The sequence below is a fragment of the Leptonychotes weddellii genome, chromosome 6 (assembly GCF_054177405.1).
Source record: "Leptonychotes weddellii isolate Sample4059 chromosome 6, ASM5417740v2, whole genome shotgun sequence".
Classification (NCBI taxonomy): Eukaryota; Metazoa; Chordata; class Mammalia; order Carnivora; family Phocidae; genus Leptonychotes; species Leptonychotes weddellii.
This window is the reverse complement of record NC_138374.1, coordinates 111,643,510-111,659,449: the sequence shown is the minus strand read 5'-3', so window position 1 is coordinate 111,659,449 and position 15,940 is coordinate 111,643,510. Positions and strand designations below refer to the sequence as shown.

At 42.8% G+C, this 15,940-nt stretch overlaps 1 protein-coding gene across 2 annotated transcripts in view; it reads right to left on the bottom strand.

The window, feature by feature from the left end:
• Positions 1–8,406, bottom strand: part of NR5A2 (nuclear receptor subfamily 5 group A member 2) — a 116,274-nt gene extending 107,868 nt beyond the window's left edge. For both annotated transcript variants that reach the window (XM_006729555.3, XM_006729556.3), the window contains exon 1: positions 8,116–8,406. In XM_006729555.3, coding sequence (XP_006729618.1) covers positions 8,116–8,179 — 64 coding nt within the window. In that variant the 5' untranslated portion in view covers positions 8,180–8,406. The remainder of the gene's footprint in view (positions 1–8,115) is intronic.
• Between the last annotated feature and the right edge of the window lie 7,534 nt (positions 8,407–15,940).

The following is a 15,940-nucleotide window of genomic DNA, read 5'->3' as shown; positions in this document are numbered from 1 at the left end:
GATCGGCTTGGAATAATAAAGCCCCCATAGAAAGGCAGACGCATCCCATCCTCCGCCAGGGACATCTTTACCTACTGCCACTCTGCCTCTTAATGGATGCACACTTAGGAATCCACTCCGTCTGCGGGAAACTTAACTGGTGGCAGAGACCACAGACCAGAAGTCGGGAGGCAGGGGGAGGCTGTTCCAGCTTTAGCTACCGTATGCATTCTCAATTTCTTCCCTGCATTCTTCTGCCAACTTCTGGCAAACTTCTCTCCCCTTTCCCCTCTCTTCCCCCACGCCTCCACCTTCTTTCCGACGAGACTGGTCTCCAGGGCTCGTCCTTCCCGGTTCTGACTTTGTCTTAAAGCATTGATTGACGGTTGCAATTATAAAGGATGATGGCTCGGGGAGGCTCCCGCAGCCTTGATGAGCCCGAGGAGCGCAGTCCTGGCATATTTTATCCAGGCTCAGCGTTACGGGGCCGTGCGCCCCATTCACCCGGCGGGCTGCAGCTGAGGAGGTCTCGCACTCCCCACCCGCGAGGATGTAACCGCCTCGCTCTCCTCCCCCGCCTCCACTTCTCCGCTGTTCCGCGCCGCATTTCAGACAGCGCGCCGGGAACAGCCCGCCCTTGACCTGACCTGAGAATTGTTGGCCAGCCCCGCGCGCTTAACGCATGCAGGCTGCAAAGGGAGTGAAAAATGTCAAGATTTTTAGGACTGGTTCAAGTTTCCTGGGCTCGGAAAACACAGGTCCCCAAGTATAAGACCCACCCCTCCCGCGCGCCTGGGTGGGAGAAGCCTTGCATGACCCACACAACCTCACACGAAACTTGCAAATCAACATTCTTGGAAACAATTTCTAACGTCTACTCCATTTCTACTTTTTGGTAGTTTTTTTTAAGAAACCAGAATCATTACTTTTCTCGTAGCACGTGTCTAGCTTCCAGCCTCAGAAGAAACCTAGGTTTTTTTCGAAAAGTCTCCACCAAGTGGCCGGGATAGCCCGAGGGGAAAGAGAAGCAAGTTTACCAGCCTACAGAAAACTCAAGCTCTGCCTAATTTTTCAGCCCCTCCCACTCAAAAAGCCCATCAGAAGGCCCTTTTGCCTTTCTCTGAAGATTAAGTTTAGCAAGAATTCCAGAGTTCCGCTCCCGAGCTCAGGGGGCTGGGCTATCCGCCCCCGCTTCCAGGCTCCCCCAGCCGGCGTCCAGAGCACTTTGTTCTAAAATGAGAGGGGTTAAATTTCAGGACAGACATACAAATTACCAAGGAGCACCGTATTGGCCGAAGCTTTGAAAAAATAAACTTGAATAGGTGAGAAGTCGTGCCTCGTTAAAAAAAAAAAAAAAGATCCCTTTCTGGTACATGTGTAAAGAACTACTTAAGACATCATCTGCCACAGCGAGTAGAGCAGGAGGAAAAACTGCTATCAATTTAGACACTCTACCCCTGGAAAGACTTGTGTGTCAGGGGTAGCCGCAAATGGGGATGGATTCACAATCACTAGGAGAGTATCTTAATATATCATGGCCCCGTCTTTACTGAGGAGGAAAATACAAGGTGAGGTAATTATCCGGGTGATCCAGGCTCCTCCAGCCCCTCCCCCAACCAACCGCCCACCCTTGCCCTAAAGAATAGGTGAGGTTTTCCGAGAGTTTGGCCTGGATTATCGGAATCTGCATCTCTGTAAAAAGGCTTCTCAGTAGAACTTTTTGGCTTCATTTTCTTTGGAGACTGTTGCCCCAACCCAGGGGTCCAGGCGCGTCCCGCTTTGGTATAGCCGGTGCCCTTCTCGAAGTGGGCGGGGAGATCCGGTCTTGAGAAAGGAGCTGGCTGGGGAAATAATCTTGGGTAGGTGGTCCAATCTAATCTATCTCTTCCTCTGTAATTGAAATGGAGATGTGAGTCAGCTCCAACTCAAAACAGTGAGACTCCACTCTTGGAACCACCCCTGTCCATCCTCGGGACAAACCAGAACAGTGAGTGACGTTCTCGAGGACGATCCTGGCGCCAGCAGGCCACCAAGCGCTTAGTGAAACCAGCTGAGCCCTTGCGTTGCAATTCCACGCCCCTTATCCCCTCCCCCCTCCTCAACCCGGACTTAGCACTAGATTATTCAGGGCTACCGTTCACGTGAATCCGCCAGACTGGAAGTGTCCTGAGGGAAGAAGGGATTCCGCGCCGCCTCGCTTGCGAATTCCTCTGTTCTTGGATCGCGGGGATGGGTGGTCGGGAGGCTCTTACCTTAGGAAAGCCCCCGCGCTAGGGGTTTCTGTTCTTAAGATCAAAGAGTGCCGGGCCGCGCAGAGCTGTGTTTGCCAGCCAATTTGGGCCCTTTTGGGGCAGAAAAGAAAGTGGGGGGGGGGGGCGTTGCTGGAAAGGCGGGACTTGCGGTGATTATCTTCACCCTCCGGCTTGCGGTGCAAAAGTATGGAAAGTGCTAGGGTTTGGGAGGTTACGCAGTTCGCAGGGTGTCGGCTCGTCCTCCGACCTAAAGACAACTTTTACGATTAAGAGGTGGTGGCCAGCTAGCGCAAAGGTGTGGGGCAAATTCTTTCGCTTTCCCCCCAAGGTTTCTTGTCTGGAAACTGGGGAGATGCTTCGGGGACCTAGTGCCGGGTTCAGACCGATTTTCTTTTCAATCCAGTATAGACCGCGGGTAGAACAGGTGGAGCTTGATGGGGCTGAGGCTGCGGACGTCCAAGATCATGAGGAAGGAATCAGCATTTACTGTGAAAAATGTTAGCGTTGGGCGTGGGACCAGCGTCTCACTAGAAACACACCAGGGTTTGTCAAAAGTGCTTTTTAAAAAAGGATGCGTGTGCTTAAACTATTTCGTTCTCTATCTCGTCCCCTTATAAGACAATAGATGTAGGCGCCTGGGTGGCTCAGTTGGTTAAGCGACTGCCTTCGGCTCAGGTCATGATCCTGGAGTCCCGGTATCGAGTCCCACATCGGGCTCCCTGCTCAGCAGGGAGTCTGCTTCTCCCTCTGACCCTCCTCCCTGTCATGCTCTCTGTCTCTCATTCTCTCTCTCTCGCAAATAAATAAAATCTTAAAAAAAAAAAAAGACAATAGATGTTTGTTCCTCAGGGTAAAAAGGGTCCTTTTCTCTCTAAACTCAGTCACTCAGGGGCGCCTGGGTGGCTCAGTCGGTTAAGTGTCTGCCTTAGGCAGGGGTCCTGATCCCAGGGTCCTGGGATGGGGCCCCACATGGGGCTCCCTGCTCAGTGGGGATCCTGCTTCTCCCTCTCCCTCTGCTGCTCCCCCTGCTTGTGCTCTCTCTTTCTGTCAAATAAATAAAATCTTAAAAAAATAAATGCAGTCACTCATTTTGGGTGATTTCCCTGCCCTCCTCATACCCACCAATTCTATAACAAATAGCTGCTCTGAATTTTCTCTCAATTCCCTTGTCTGTCAGTAGTCCTGCAAGTGGCCAGCATACACCCCATAAATGCAAGCAAAACCTCCCTCCAAACTCCAGAGAGCCTTTCAAGGAAACCAGAACAGAAGACCCAAAGTGCTTTCCTACATGCTTTGCTCTGCCCCCAAGGCTCCTGGATGCTGTCCCCAGCCGGCCCCCTACACCTCTCCCCATCCCACCCTTCTGAATTCTACTGGGATCTAAATCTGATTTCCACTGTGGAATGAAAAGGAAGATAAAGAGCCATTTACAAATGTCTTCTTAATCCCCCATGCCTTTTGGAAGAATGTCTGAGTAGATCAACATTGTTTTTAATAATTACTTTATATCAACAAAGGCAAATAATCATACTTTAAGGAAAGATCATGGATTTCAGAATCACATCCATGGGTTCTGTTTACAGTTCACTCTCTTGACAAGGTGAAGGATCTTGGGAAAATCACTTGACCTTTCTGATTCAATTCTGTCATCAGTAAAACAGGGTTAACAAAGTAAACTCTATACTTGCATGAAACAGTACCAATAAAGCAACATACCATGCTCTTAATAAATACCAGTTCTCCTTTGTATTTTCTTTTCCCCTAACTTCACCCACACTCATCTTTCTCTAAGGAAAATAACTAGGAAGGGAATCACTAACCATTCTAGAACCATTAAAAATAAGATCCTTCCAGTGGGAGGTACCTGCTAACTTGACTGTCTTGCAGCGCTTGACATAGTCCTCAGGGACCTAATTACACCCCCAGATAAAACTGCTCACCAAACTGCTTATGTTCATCTGTATTCAGATTATTTGGAGTTTAAAAGTTAAGTGTGTCTTTTCTTACTTATTACACAAAAACACACATATCAGAGTTTCCCAAAAGACTAAAAAAGAGGCAGCCTTTATTAATTTGTCTGATCGAGTTCAGTCCACATGGTTCTTCCAGGCTTAACCTCTCAAGTTCACACTGGTTATATTTCAACTCTTCCCCAGGGCTTCCCCTAGACCTCAAGGTCCCCAAACTCCTAAAGTTCCTTGAAGCCAACTGGATTTCTCAGAGAAATTTTTGTTCCAATAAGGTGAAGAGTGAGGAAGTGCAACCCAAAGAAATAGCTTTATCCTGAGGTAGGTTCTAGTCTTGGGGAACAAGACATCTGACTCTTGCCCTTCATAAAACATCCCTAGCAGTGCTTGGGGGAAGCTGGGCCTCCAGGTGGGAGTCTGTCCCAGAGCCTTCTCCATACCTCATCTCAAGTTCAAGGCTGAATCTAAGATAACCCTAGACATTATGTCTGGGTAGAGGCATTAAGTAAAGGAAAAAAAAAAAAAACACTACCAAGCCTCTGTTCTCCCTTCCTCCATAAATCTTTCTTGGTTTATTAAAAGAGGTGTTAAATAAATCCTTTAGCTCCAGTCAGAACTTGTAAATCAAGGCCAGTAAAGAGTTTGGGAAGCACTCTTTTGGAGTTGGGCTGAGGCAAGGAAGGAGAAGAGGCACCAGAGTTTAGCTTCCTGGAGGGAACTGGCTGCCTGAGCCCAGCAGCCAAGAATCAGAACATGGATTTGGGTGACTGACATTCTAAACTGCACCACCAATAAGGCTAGCCAGAGTTTAGGGTGACATAATGGGCTATCTCATTTTCTGCTGCATGATGTCTACTTTCAGAGATCCTTATGGGCACAGAGCTTACTGGAGGTTATTGCTGGAATGAAATCAGACTCCAAGAGTGCTAAGGGGACTAGATAACAAAGTGTATGTAGTGTCTCAAGAATGTTTGCATTGTGTATTATGTACCCCTAACTATGCAGACATAACTTCCTGTGGGTAATAGACAATAACATATTCAATGTGTATAATGTATTCTATTAATGCACTTAATTTGAAGAACTACATAAATTTCATAGAAATCAAAACAATAATGTTGAGCACATTGCAGAAGAGTCAATAAATACTTGTTATAGGACATACTTCCCACCATACAGATTTGACTCTTTTGTTGATGTAGACAAATACTTTGTTCTTTCTTTTTCTGTTTCTCTTTCTCTCTTACATTGCTACTGTATATCATCAGTAAAATTGCCCCATTTGGGAGAAAGGGGAAAAAAAAAAAACCTAAGCCAGAAACCAAGAATTTGGACAGTGTCCCAGAGCTAGTTAACTTTAAGGGAACAATCTGGTTATAACCCCAAGTCTGCTGCTCTTATACCACACTGTGATTATCTTGCAGGTAGGCAGAAGGAACAATGTTATGATTTCCACTTTTCTATATGAGTACAGACATTTATACACAATTTTCATGTAACCACCAGTGTGCATAGAAGGAAAATGACATACACACCAAGGACCCATAGGGACAGCTTTTGAAATAAACAGAGGCACATTTCTTAATACAACACAACTGAATTAATGTGAAGTTGGAAACCCTGACCCATCTCTACATGCCTTGGCCTCAGTTTTGTGAACCACGCCCCATCCCTATCCTAACTTGCAATTTGCTCCCTCAAAGCCACCCCAGGACCTGACACTCTCTACTCCACCCGTGGGTTCCTCTCAACAGGCCTGCCCTGGGCAATCAGAATCCAATCCAAGAGGAAACTCACCTTCAGGATTGGGGTAAGCCCTAACTGTTCAGACTGATGGCTCACAATGCCCCCTTTTCCTCTGTCAGCCCTTTGGGTGACTTGTCTAGCCAAGAAACCCCCAGGAATGACCCTCCGCGCTCCTTGGAGGCTACCCCATGAATAGATGGAATTCTCAGTGCCAGTAGCCGCCTCTGGGTGCCTAAGATGTTGCCAACAGGGACATCTCACAGCCACCTGGGAATACCAGGGTATGGGGGAGGGAGGGTGCTAGGGCTCGGAAAGGGCGGGAGGCCGCGAAGGAAATCGGAAAGAGATTTCTTTTACCGGAAAATTGACTGGAATTTTGTCATCCCGGGATCTGACGCCCGGAAGTGCCTGGAGAGGTTTAGGGTGTTGGGGTAGACTCGCTGGGCGCCTCCTTCCGTACTCTTTTTTTTTTGAGGCTCAGTCTTTAGCAGTCCCTCCGGGGCTAGACAGACGTTCCGCAGGTTCTGGCTCTCCCGAACCTGGCTGATCCCAGACTTGAGGGTGTTAGATCTCTATTTATGCTCGGGATGGACCTGCCTCTATTCTACAGCAATGCCCGCGCCCTGTGAGTCCCAGTGCGGTGGGTAAAACGTAGCAGAGAGAAATGCAAAGGGGTCTCCTTCTACCACCTGTCCCTCTTAATTCACCCCAAGAGTCTGAGGGACGCCGTGGCGGCGGGGGTCGGCATATGTGTTCTCGGGGACCCCCCACGCCCTCTTAATTCGCAACCTCCCAGTCCCCGCTGCGCGCGACCCGAGGTGAGGCGGGAGCGCGGGCTCGCCCCGCGCACGCGCCGCCCCTGTCCCCGGCTGAGCGCGCTCTCGCCGCGAACCCCCCGCGCGGATCCCCGGGGCCGCCGAGCCCCTGGAACGCCTAGCCGGTCGCTGCCTGGAAGGACTCCTTAGCGCGCCGCCGCGGTTTTGCCAGGCGAAAAAGATTAGAAATCGTTTGTGTTTCTCTTTCACCTCCTTTCTTGTGCTCATAGGTTCTTTTTATCTGCAGAGCAATTGATTCAGTGTTGCACTCTGCCTTCCTCGTGTTTTCTTTTCCTAAGTACAGATTTTGGGGTGTGGGGGGTAACCATTTCCTCAATTGATATACCATAGGGTGTAGTTGGCTCAATAAAAAAGCAATCACTGCACTCAGTGGAGTCAGCTGGTTATCAAGGGAGAAAGAGGAAAAGCCCAAGCCTTGATTTTCCTTCTTGTTACAGCGGAGCTGGAACTCAGAGCTCATGACAGGCCTCCGCGAATTCGCAGGGAAATTGCAGTTCGAAAGCCTAAAAACTGCTACAAGAAAAGGCACAGGGCCTTCAAAAACTAAGGGAAAGGACAAAGGGCATGACTGCCAACAGACTAATAATTACAGACCGCTGGAAATCACTTCCCTTTAGTCCTTTACTTTTAGGACTAATTGCATGTATTCTTGCTGTAACACTAACATTTTTTGTTCTTTTTAGAAGTGAAAATTAGCTTTATTTACTCCTGTTTATAAAAACAAGCCATGCTCATTATTTTGGAAAATAGACAGTAACCCTTAAATTGTAATCCTTAACTAATGATGAGGTGTGTGTATATGTATACATATATTTATTAAATACATATATTAAAAATATATGGTTTTTTGCATGGCTTTTATTCATCAGAGAAACAAAAGGGTCTATAGTATCTGCAATGAATGAGATACCATACTGTGGTGTGGCTTGAAACTTTACAAATATCTGAAAGCTATTTGTTAAAGTTTGATCAATGATGACTCCATATGGTAGTTTCAAGTTGGTCAAATTTTAGCTTATTATCTCTGATTAGAAATTATCAGAAAATACTAGTGATGAAATATATACATTATAAATTTTTGATTCTGACTGTTTTAGACTAATGGATGGGCATCCAAAAACAGTGGATATAATGAATAATATTGAAATATCCGTTTGCTTTTTTTTAACTTCAAGAAAGATAAATGTGTGATACATACATGGGCTTATGTGCTTTTAATAGACAATAGGAGAAGCAATGACTTATAAAGCTAAAGACATCAATGAGATTAAATTACATGAATTAATGTAGTAGCAGAATAATAAATGGATGATAAATAGAGCAACTCCTACTTACCAATAGGTGTAAGTCCGCGCTTTAGAGAATCTTGTAAATTTCCAGTATCCGAATTAGAAGACATTCTTAGTAAAATTATAGGTGGTCCTTTGGCTTAAAGCAGAAATCATTGAGCATAAGAAAGGGTAGAGCTTGTCAAATTTTGTAGTCCTCGGTAGGACACATCAGACTACAGTATCCCTTAGTGAAAGTTTAAAAAATTGCAAAAAAAAAAAAAAAATCCAAGAATTCAGAAAGTTACAAGTAAGTCTTTCCCTGGACTCTGTACTTTTTCCAGCATTAGTGGCCTGCTGTAAACCATGTATCCTGTTACATGATGGTTTCTAATCAGAAGAATGGGAACTTTTGATAGGCTTAGATGGATCACATGACTCTATGCAAGTTGATAAGAGGACCCTGTTATAAAGTGACAGCAAAAGAGATAAGAACTTGGGGCAGATAATGGCAAAGAAATGATTAACTCAGAAGTGGAGAAGTGCTATGCAGCACAGAGACTGGAAAGTTGTAAAACTGAGGGGTCAGAAGATCATACTTAGTGGATAAAACTCCAAACCAACTTAAATCTACTAACTGAACTTAGGCTTGTGACATACCCCCTTGATGTCATCACCTCTTGGCATGAAGGAGGACAGATGTAGCTCTTCTGACCTCTGTAAACATATTTTAGATGATAACATTAGCACACATTAATTCTTTAAATGATGACTAGAGATATGATTGACACTTTAAAATACTACAGGTAGCATTTCCAGGCTTATGGTCATTTATTTATTCATGTGTTGTCAACCAACTTTTTAATCACGCCTATTCGTTAGCTGCAAAGTTAATCTTAGCTTATTTGTTCATTAGTCAGTTGATTAAAAGGGCAGCCTATCTCTTTACCCCCAATAAAATAAAGCTTATACTTTGAGGTTAGTGCTGGCAAAATGATGAATGTATGATACGTCTTCCATAATTTTAAGTTATTATTCTTTGCTTGAATCCATGGGAAAAATCTGGATCACTCTTCACCATGAAAGAACTATTATTAAAATGGCCAACAGTAGTTTTAGGTTCCTGTTAAATATCCCTATTGTTCTTCAAAGTAATAAACTATGGATTCTTAAAATAATGCATATCTTTTCCCATGTTGTGAAAGAGTTGTCTGTTTTAATTTCTGTAATGGAGCAAACTTCTTTTCCCCCTGAGATTCTATTTAGAAAACTCAAAATGTTAATGTACAGCATTTTTCCCATCAAAATTATATTTTCTTGGATTAGATATCACTGCATATAATAGAAAAGTCAGAATAAAGTGGTTTAAATAAAACCTTTATTTTTCTCTTAGAAGTTCAGACGTAGACAATCCAGGGATGGTACAATAGCTCTACAAAGTTGTTCAGAACCAGGTTCCTTCCATTTTACTACCCTTTATCTCTTGTCCTCATGTTTCAGAATGGCTACTAGAATTCCAGCCATCATTCTATACCAGGAAGCAGAATGGAGGAAAGGCAGAGAAAACACACTTCTTTTTTTTTTGAAAACATACTTCTTTTTAAGGACATTTCCTGAAAGTACCACATAAACACTTTGCTTACATCTCACTATGCAGAAATTAGATACGTACTTATCCTTAGCTGTAAGGGAGGCTGGGAAGTGAAGTATTTTAGATGGGCAAGTATTTCAAAGGATTTGGTGGCTCAGTTGGTTAAGCATCTACCTTCAGCTCAGGTCATGATCCCAGGGTCCTGGGATCAAGTCCTGCATTGGGGGTCCCTGCTCAGCAGGGAGCCTGCTTCCCCCTCTCCCTCTGCCTGCCACTCCCCCTGCTTATGCTCTCTCTTTCTCTGTCAAATAAATAAATAAAATCTTTATTTTTTTAAGATTCTATTTATTTGACAGAGAGAGAGTGAGCAGGGGGAGGGGCAGAAGGAGAGGGAGAGAATCTCAAGCAGACCCCATTCTAAGCGCAGAGCTTGATTCCTACTCGGGGGCTCAATCACAGGACCCTGAGATCATGACCTGAAGGGAAACCAAGAGTCCGCCACTTAACAGACTGAGCTACCCTGGCACCCTTCCTGTTATTTCTTTAAATATCAAACAATAGGGGCACCTGACTGGCTTAATCAGTAGAGCATGTGACTCGATATTGTTGGGTGTAGAGCTTACTTTTAAATAAATAGTAAAATAAAATAAAAAATACTTTATAAAAAATAATGAAGGGCGCCTGGGTGGCTCAGTTGGTTGAGCGACTGCCTTCGGCTCAGGTCATGATCCTGGAGTCCCTGGATCGAGTCCCGCATCGGGCTCCCTGCTCGGCGAGGAGCCTGCTTCTCCCTCTAACCCTCCCCCCTCTCATGTACTCTCTCTCTCTCTCAATCTCGCTCTCTCAAATAAATAAATAAATCTTTAAAAAAAAATAATGAATAATCAAACAGTAATATGCCACAATATTAGAAATGTACTAATGTAGGGGTTAAAGGACATATGACTCTGCAAAGCAGCTATTCTCTTAAAAACTATTAGGGCCCCAAAATATTTTTGCTTCTGTGAATTATGAGTATTTATTGTATTCAAAATTAAAATTGAGAAAGTAAAAGTTATTATTTATAAATATACTTATTTTTATTAAAATATGTTAATATGTATAATGCATTTTAAATTAAAATAACTATTTTCTAAAACAAAATAATTCATAAAAAGCAGCATTTTCAGTAGTCTTTTTAATCTCTACCTTTTTTTTTTTAAAGATTTTATTTATTTATTTGACAGAGAGAAAGAGAGCACAAGTAGGGGGTAGTGGCAGAGGGAGAGGGAGAAGCAGACTCCCCACTGAGTAGGGAGCCCAATATGGGGCTCAATCCCAGGACACTGGGATTGTGACCCGAGCTGAATGCAGACGCTTAACCAACTGAGCCACCCAGGCACCCCTTACGCCTGCCTTAATGGAAAACTAGATTCTCATATCTGCTTCTGCATTGTCTGTAGCAATATATTGTTTTGGTTGAAGTATATATAAGAAAATATGGTCTTCAAGATATGAAGTTAGGAAAAGGAACAATATTGTAATAACTTTTTCAAATAATTTTTATGGATTTTCTTTCTTTGATGCTACACCAAAACTCCACAAGTAATATCTTCTTAAAGATTAGTTGAGGGACTCCTGGGTGGCTCAGTCGATTAAGTGTCTACCTTCTCCTCAGGTCATGATCCCAGGGTCCTGGGATCCAGTCCCTCATCGGGCTCCTTGCTCAGCGGAGAGTCTGTTTCTCCCTCTGCCTGCTGCTCCCCCTGTTTGTGCTCGTGCTCTCTCTTTCTCTCTCTCTGGCAAATAAATAAATAAAATCTTAAAAAAAAAAAAAGATTAGTTGAAATGTGGAATCTGAAACCACATCTGTGAACTTTTTATACCCTGTTACACTAAAATTCATTGGCCTATTTTATACTTCAAATACACCTTTTACCTATGCATGATTTTGTTGCATCTCACATTGGTAATTTGGAAAATGTAGTTTCATCAAAGTTGGCAAATTTTCCAAATGTTGACACATTTTGTTATATAGTATCAAAAATTCTATTTATGAATATTACTACTGATCTCATCTGAAGTCTTTAAATACTGGGAAGCTGTCAAACTCACAGTGGAATATACAAATTTTCTTAAATCCAAATTTTCACTTGTAAGCCTGAAGTTATCAATGGAAAAAAGTACCATCAGTTTTTTTCCATGAATTAACAGGTTCACTTCATATTTGAGAATTTTCTCCAAAATACCCATGTCTAAATAACCAGTTTGTCTGTCATTCTTAAAATGTAAGAATAACATTCCATTTTTAAAAAGCAGCTAGGGATGCCCGGGTGGCTCAGTTGGTTAAGCATCTGCCTTCGGCTCAGGTCATGATCCCAGGGTCTTGGGATGGAGCCCCGCATCGGGCTCCTTGCTCAGCAGGGGAGTCTGCTTCTCCCTCTCCTCTGCTGCTCCCCCTGCTTGTGCTCTCTCTCTGTCAAATAAAGAAATAAAATCTTGGGACACCTGGGTGGCTCAGTCAGTTAAGCGTCTGCCTTCGGCTCAGGTCATGATCCCAGGGTCCTGGGATCGAGTCCCGCATTGGGCTCTCTGCTCCGCGGGGAGCCTGCTTCTCCCTCTGCCTCTGTCTCTCATGAATAAATAAATAAAATCTTTATTAAAAAAAAGAAATAAAATCTTAAAAAATAAAAATAAAAAAATTTAAAAAGTAGCTAGATCAGCTCCTCACTTGAACAATCACATCAATGCTTTCCCTAGAATCAGCCAACGTGTTTTGACTTAAGTCTTTAATGGTACTTGAAGAACTTAAAGAACTATAGGCAGTACAGGAAGGGGGAAATTTAAGTCTTATGGCTCAGCTTGATTAGAGATGTGATTTGCTTTATGAAGTAGCTGTGTTTTTGACGAGTTACGTGTTAATTACTTTTTACAACCCACTTCATATATTCAACACAGTAGTTGTCCTAGGGTCAGAATACAATGTTTGGAATTTTTTATAAAACAAAATAGTCTCTTAATTTCATCTGTTTTAAAAACATACTTTCATATTTATATTTCTGTGAACTTGGGGGTATGGAAGAAATTTGAATTGAATTAAAATAGATAATTTCTTCTTTTGTCAAATACTAGGAGCCATTTCCCCCCCAGGATGCTGAAAAGGAGGCATGCTGAGATTTCAACTGTGAATAGAAACTTTTCCTGGTCTCATAGATCTCCATATCCTAACCTGGGGCTGCCTGTCCCCAGCGTATTGTGAGGGATTTTCAGAACCTGGGGGGACAGGATACTTATTGCAGGAACCTATGATTTTACCTGTTCTTATGGCTTTTCATCTCTTTGAAACAAATGTCAAGATTATTTTAAAATATACCTGTCTGGGTGCCCGGGTGGTTCAGTCATTAAGCGTCTGCCTTTGGCTCGGGTCGTGATCCCGGGGTTCTGGGATCGAGCCCTGCATCGGGCTCCCTGCTCAGCGGGAAGCCTGCTTCTCCCTCTCCCACTCCCCCTGTTTGTGTTCCCTCTCTTGCCTTGTCTCTCTCTGTCAAGTAAATAAATAAAATCTTTAAAAATATATATAGCTGTCTGTACCTTGGGGATACATTGTCAGTTAGTTAGAAGATGAGTTTCTGGATAAACAGTTTTATTCATTGTATTTATGGCCGTAAAGTTAGGAAACTCAAGGATGTTTCCCCAAGTCTTTGAAACTCTTTAGATAGAAGGAGTTGATGTTTGTGAGGGGCAGTGCCCAAGTAATTGTACCTCTGGCCCAGGACCTAAGAAGAAAGATAAATGAATAGAAAGGTGCCTCTATATAAATAAAGGGACTAGGTATGTTCCCTTAATGATCACATTAAAATCTAATTAGATCAGTTGTTTAAATCAGAGTGTTAATGAGGCTAAAGTCCAAATTTTGATTCCTATGGAAGAAAAAGTTTCATAAATGGGAAAGCTATTTGCAAGATTATATGGACACCTGTTATCTCCAGCTAACACTGAAAGAGTAGTACCTCGATTAGGAAGTGATGGGTATGGTAGGCTCATCGTGCAGTTAGTAAAGTGGTAAGGGACCTTTTCTGAACTCTCAATTGGATAAGGATACTGAGTCAATTAGACTATAAGTTTATGCCTCTAGCTAGTTTCACTCTTAAATTTTAAATTTTAGCTTATTCTTTTAGGTTTCTGGTAGAGAATCTGCTGCTATCAGTGATCAAAGCCCACGTATATACATTTTCAAGCCTTCTTGTGGTTTCAAACAATATTAACATTGATGCTTCTTTTGAACTAAGTGTATATGTATTCAGCAGGTAATTTATAACTTCGTATATGGACATTTGTTGTAACATAATTTCACACATCATGGGATAGATTTAGCAGTCATTGTCTGAAGGTTCACATTACAGAATTTATGATCCTTTTTTTTCTTTGTTGTTTATTCTGATTACTGTTATGTTTTCATTTCTCCCTCCTGCCTTACTTTATTTCAGTTGAAATGTTGAAATATAGCCTCAGAATGATAAACATGCTTTATGGAGAGGGACCAGATGGAAGGGAAATAAGAATAAAGAAAGGCTTTATCCTCTCTTCCTGTCCCCTGCATTCTAGCTGTGCTGTTGGCTCTGAATCCTGCCTGATGCAGACTCACCTCTGTTATCGGATGGGGTGACTTGAGGTCTGGGCGACTCCTGGAAGTCAGGGTGAGAGGTGGCCAAGGCCATGACTGTGGTCCTCATGGGTGATGGAAATGTCCCCAGTTAAATATTCACATAGCCTCATCAAGGTGAGATTTTGTTGAGGAGACCTGCTCATGGAATGTAGGTAGTTTAAAACTGGTGCTGGTTCACACGAAGTGAGGAAACTGGTCATTCTGGCTGCCAGTGGGGAGGGCATTTGATAAACATGCTGTTTTTCCTCTGAGCTTTAAGTTCTTTTGTATACATAACCAACCCAGTCTATTTTGCATTAACACTGTGGTAGGTAGTATTTAATTTTTTCTTTTAAATATATAGTGGATTTCAAAATATGATTTTTATTGAAACCAATGACTATTAATTTTATTTTTTCTTTCTTTTTTTTTTTTTTAAAGATTTTATTTATTTATTTGACAGAGAGAGACACAGCGAGAGAGGGAACACAAGCAGGGGGAGTGGGAGAGGGAGAAGCAGGCTCCCCGTAGAGCAGGGAGCCCGATGCGGGACTCGATCCCAGGACCCTGGGATCATGACCTGAGCTGAAGGCAGTCGCTTAACCAACTGAGCCACCCAGGCGCCCTAATTTTATTTTTTCTTTAAGATATATATATACATATACATATATATATATATGTATATATATATAAGTAATTTCTACACCCAACATGGGGCTCAAACTCACAACGCTGAGATGCATGGTCACATGCTCCACCAACTGAGTCAGCCAGGCACCACAACCTATGACTACTAATTTTAGATGAAAATTCAGAAGGGGCATATATTTTGTGGGCATGCCTACAAAATATATGGGTCTTCTTTTATTATACATGCCAAAATGTGGGATACACATTTGTTAAGGTTTTACATATTATTCAGTCCATAAAAGAGCATTGCCCATCAACTCCTCAACACTCTGGCTGTAGATGTAATTGTGCTTCCCTGAGAAACCATGCAGTTGTGCTTGGTGGATGCAACCTACCTGAGCACGAGAACACATTATGAGATCATGGCACAAATGAAGGTACTAGTTAAGAGCCTGAGATTTGGGATCAGAAAGTTCACTACTCCTGTTCCTGCTTTGTCCTTTACTCAGGGGCCAAGTAATGCTTGACTTCCTTAAGCCTTATGAATTCTTCAGAAGTAAAAACGACAATGGTATCCAATAGTGTTGTTGTGAGAAAATGAGATAATAGAAAAATGCTCAGTGTCAAGGATGCCTGGGTGGCTCATTCGGTTAAGTAAGTGTCTGCCTTCGGCTCAGGTCATGATCCCAGGGTCCTGGGATCGAGTCCCACATCGGGCTCCCTGCTCGGCCAGGAGCCTGCTTCTCCCTCTGCCTGCCACTACCCCTGCTTGTGCTCTCTCTCTGACAAATAAATAATAAAATCTTTTTAAAAAATGTACCCCAAAAGTTGAAGGAGGATAGCATTACTAGGTTCCTAATAACTCCTACAGGAACCTTTAAAAAAAATACTATTTACTATTTGTCACTCTCTTACTTTTCTGTAGAACTTACTGGCATGCAGAAGAAACATTATATTAATGAGTTACTTTAGTCTTTTGAAGCTTATCTATCTGGTTAATTTAATAGAAATAAGTACTCAGTACTTTGTGAGAAATGAACATATTTT